The sequence below is a fragment of the Fulmarus glacialis genome, unplaced genomic scaffold (genome assembly GCF_000690835.1).
Source record: "Fulmarus glacialis isolate BGI_N327 unplaced genomic scaffold, ASM69083v1 scaffold11292, whole genome shotgun sequence".
Lineage (NCBI taxonomy): Eukaryota > Metazoa > Chordata > Aves > Procellariiformes > Procellariidae > Fulmarus > Fulmarus glacialis.
The window spans coordinates 15341-19127 of record NW_009196038.1 but is presented as its reverse complement, the minus strand read 5'-3'; the positions used below and the strand labels follow the sequence as shown (position 1 = coordinate 19127).

The following is a 3787-nucleotide window of genomic DNA, read 5'->3' as shown; positions in this document are numbered from 1 at the left end:
GTATCTCATATACATTTACAGAACCTGAGCACATAGAAGTTTCGTATTTGAAGATTCTGTACACTCTCATCAAAATTCACAACACTCATAACAAATGCTTTTTATTACTTTTAGTGACATAAAAATAGGTTCCATTCCTCCAACAACAGACCCATTTACAACATTTTCTTTCTCCCCTGTTAACAGAGTATTTCCAAAATGCACTGGATTTGCTCTCCGAGTCCATAGTTCTCCTGCAGTTGCAGGATGTTACTGAGTGACACCAGTTCCACCTTTTCTCTGTATTCTCCAGGTCCCCCTCTGCCCTCCCCAAGTACCTTATGTGAAATGATGCAGGCTCTTCGCAAGGAAAAAAAAAAAGCTGTCCTGTTTCCATGCTTATTATATACTTCATGATCTTTTACTGAGACTAAACAGAAAGAGTCAGTTTTGCTGCTTATGTTTACACCAGGGACAATTGCTCACTAGGAACTACGCTAAGGCAGTGGACCTGTTTCATGGAACTCAGATACCCAGGGCTATGGCTGATCTGGGCTGGCACCAAAATAACACTTATACCACCCCGTCACCGATAACCCTGGGCTGTCAGCTCATCTCATGCCAGGCATATCAAAAGCAGCACAAGATGTTTGCAACAATAAGAAAGACTTATAAAAGCCCTTATACAAATTGCTGAACATGATGAAAAAATGCTTGGGTTTAATAAAGCAGAACCCTTTGTCTAGCTCATGTACACTCACTTCAACTTTGAAAAAAAATGAGCATATCTATTTGCAAATAATCCACCTACAAGTGAATAGTATCCCCTCCATCCCCAGTACCACTGCAGCATGTTAGCCATTCTTCAGTTGCTCCATTCTCTGCATATGACATCAAGAAATTTAAAAAAGTTTTCAGGCACACACTGGAACATACCAAAAACCAAACAGCAGTCCTTTGTAAGATGCTGCTAATCCATACTACTTCAAGATTTGTTTTTGAAAGGTTTAATGCCTTCCTCCAGAAGCTGTTCTGTGACAACGGTTTCAATGGTTAACATTAAACATACAACTTGAAGTACCTTCACACATTATTGGTGCTTCCTTACAGCTCAAGTAGTATGTTTGTAGCACCTCAAGGGATAATCCCTTGGAATGATATGCCTCTCACTCCATCAATGCACAAGTGAAACCAAGAAGGGGATAATATCAAATCACCCAGCACAACAGAGGGAAGGCAGACAACACCTAGAGCTGGCTGTTCCAGTGTCAGATGCCAATCGCAACTTAGCGCAACTACAGACTGCTTAATAAGGCACTTGTTCAGAGAAGCAGGGAAAAACAGGCAGCACAAGCCAAAGAACTACAGGACGTGTTTTTTCTCCACTATTAACAGACTTGCCTTTTCAAGGACTATTCAAGGTCTGCTGACCTGCTTAATAACAGCTGTAAGACAAAAATCGTATGTATTTGATTTAAACTCCTACCAACAGCTATCAGGTTTGCAACCAGAGTAAAAACGTTTTCAGACAGAACCCAGGTTAATGGGGAGATCAAACTGTATCCCTGGGTTTAGTAAGATTTTATAGTTCATACCTTATTAATGTCTTCCCACATTCACTTATTACTCTATCTGCAGCAGGACGAAAGGGAAGAGCTTTTACTTTAGACCAAATCTACAAACATGAAAATAGAAACCATGAAAATAATTTATAGCAACATATATACATAGAGTGATACCTCATCTGGTTTTCAGATTAAAATACCATAACATGAGGTAAATACGCAGCTTGCTTTCTTAAAACACTGCCAAAGGCTTAAAAAAGTAGTAGCATCCAGGTAATTTTTAAAGACAGCAATCATAGCAGATGAGTCAAGGGAATCTTAAAAAGGCCATCCTTCTAAAAAGCTATATAAATTTTTTAAAAAGGACCCCCATTGTTTTTTTTTAAATGACACAGAGCGAAATACATTTACTCGTCAGACAAACAACATGAAAACCCAGGAAAAAAATCCCAGTAGACTCCAATTCCAAGAGAGGAAATAGAGACAACTTCACAGCAGAAAGTGAGATGGGAAGAGGGAAACAGTCACCGTACGTTTGCCAAGTTATCAAAAATCTGCATCCAGAGTGAAGACATTGTCCATTGTTTCTGCCATAACAGCAAAACGTTGATACTCTGAAACCCGCTTCTCAAAGAAATTTGTTTTTCCTTCCAGAGAAATATTCTCCATAAAATCAAAAGGATTTTCTGCATGAAAGACCTGGGGAAAGGAAACACTATTACTGGTGATTCCGACAGGGTAACAACGCTTAAAAAAAAACCCCAACAAACAAAACAGTCAAGCCCTTTCAAATTAGATCATCCCTTGCTGTAATATGCTGTAGAATCTATGGACACCTATCTAAGCATCAAAAGGATTTTCTGCATGAAAGACCTGGGGAAAGGAAACACTATTACTGGTGATTCCGACAGGGTAACAACGCTTAAAAAAAAACCCCAACAAACAAAACAGTCAAGTCCTTTCAAATTGCTGTAATATGCTGTAGAATCTATGGACACCTATCTAAGCACATTTGGTACTGTCACTCCCCAGGAGTTTGGTCCATGGTGAAGTTCACCCGTGCAAGGTGCTTATTATCCTTCGAGGACTGCAGCACTTGAGCACAGCATAAGTTTCCCATTACAAACCTGCACAGCAGCTGAAGGGAAACAATGGCCTAAATTGTTCTTGCTCTTTTAAATAGTGAAGCATGTATATTAATGCTGTGGTTTCAGCTGTCACTCACAGAAAGTGCAAGCGCTAAATATGACCTGCTCCCAGGCACATTAAGGGAGTGCTTTGTGCTGACAGCTTTCCCAGCCTGTCCTGGCAGGCCAGCATTTCGGGCAATTGCATCTCTTACCTTTGAGAACCCAAGCTCCATTAGTAACCGGTCTGCAACAAATTCAATATATTGTTTCATCAAAGTGCAATTCATTCCAATCAGACCTACAGGTAACGCCTCCGTTAGAAACTCCTAGAAGTTAAAATAGAGATGACATTTAGAGAAATGAAATTTAAGAAGGGAAAAAGAGAGGAGACACCTGTGTTTCACAGTAACACAATTTGTGATATTCCAGGCTCCCCAGGCAGTTGTCTGAATAAATAACTTGCATCACTAAATTCAACAAGCGTCTCCTGTTTTCAGTAGTTGTTTGTATCTTCCTTTATTTTTAGCATGTTTTTCTGGAAAAGGCACAAGAATTTTTATTACTGCCCCTCCCCTCTTCTTTTTTTCCCCCCCAAGATCCCAAGCTTCAGCGAAAGCTTGAGCTCCAAGTTCAATAAAACCTACAGGCCATACTAGTGGGAGCAGGAATAGATCCAGAAATCTCCAGTTTTCCTTGGCTTCCAGCCATTTTAGAATGACAAATCCAAGAGGACAGTGATATAGGAGTGCTGAACCCAGCCACGTACGTGTTTAGGCACTGATGCAATACCTGTCAGCGTTGTAAGGCAAAGCTGGGGCATTCGACATTGTATTGGGTTTGCGTGGCAAAGTTTTGGTAGCGGTGGGGCCAGGGGTGGCTTCTGTGAGAAGCTGCTAGAAGCTTCCCCTACGTCCAATAGAGCCAATGCCAGCCGGCTCCAAGACAGCCCCACCGCTGGCCATCAGCAACTGCAGTAGCGCCTCAGTGATAACGTATTTTAGAAAAAAAAGTGTGCAACACCAGACAGAAGAGAGGAGTGAGAACATGTGAGAGAAACAGCCCTGCAGACACAAAGGTCAGTGAAGAAGGAGGGGGAGGAGGTGCTCCAGGTGC

The 3787-nt window shown here is 41.3% G+C and overlaps 1 protein-coding gene across 2 annotated transcripts in view; it reads right to left on the bottom strand.

Moving 5' to 3' along the window:
* Positions 1-1918: 1918 nt before the first annotated feature.
* RRM2B (ribonucleotide reductase M2 B (TP53 inducible)) overlaps positions 1919-3787 on the bottom strand; it is a 14784-nt gene continuing 12915 nt past the window's right edge. For both annotated transcript variants that reach the window (XM_009572077.1, XM_009572076.1), the window contains exons 8-9: positions 2887-3000; positions 1919-2243 (exon numbers count right to left, since the gene is read on the bottom strand). In XM_009572077.1, coding sequence (XP_009570372.1) covers positions 2091-2243; positions 2887-3000 — 267 coding nt within the window. In that variant the 3' untranslated portion in view covers positions 1919-2090. The remainder of the gene's footprint in view (positions 2244-2886; positions 3001-3787) is intronic.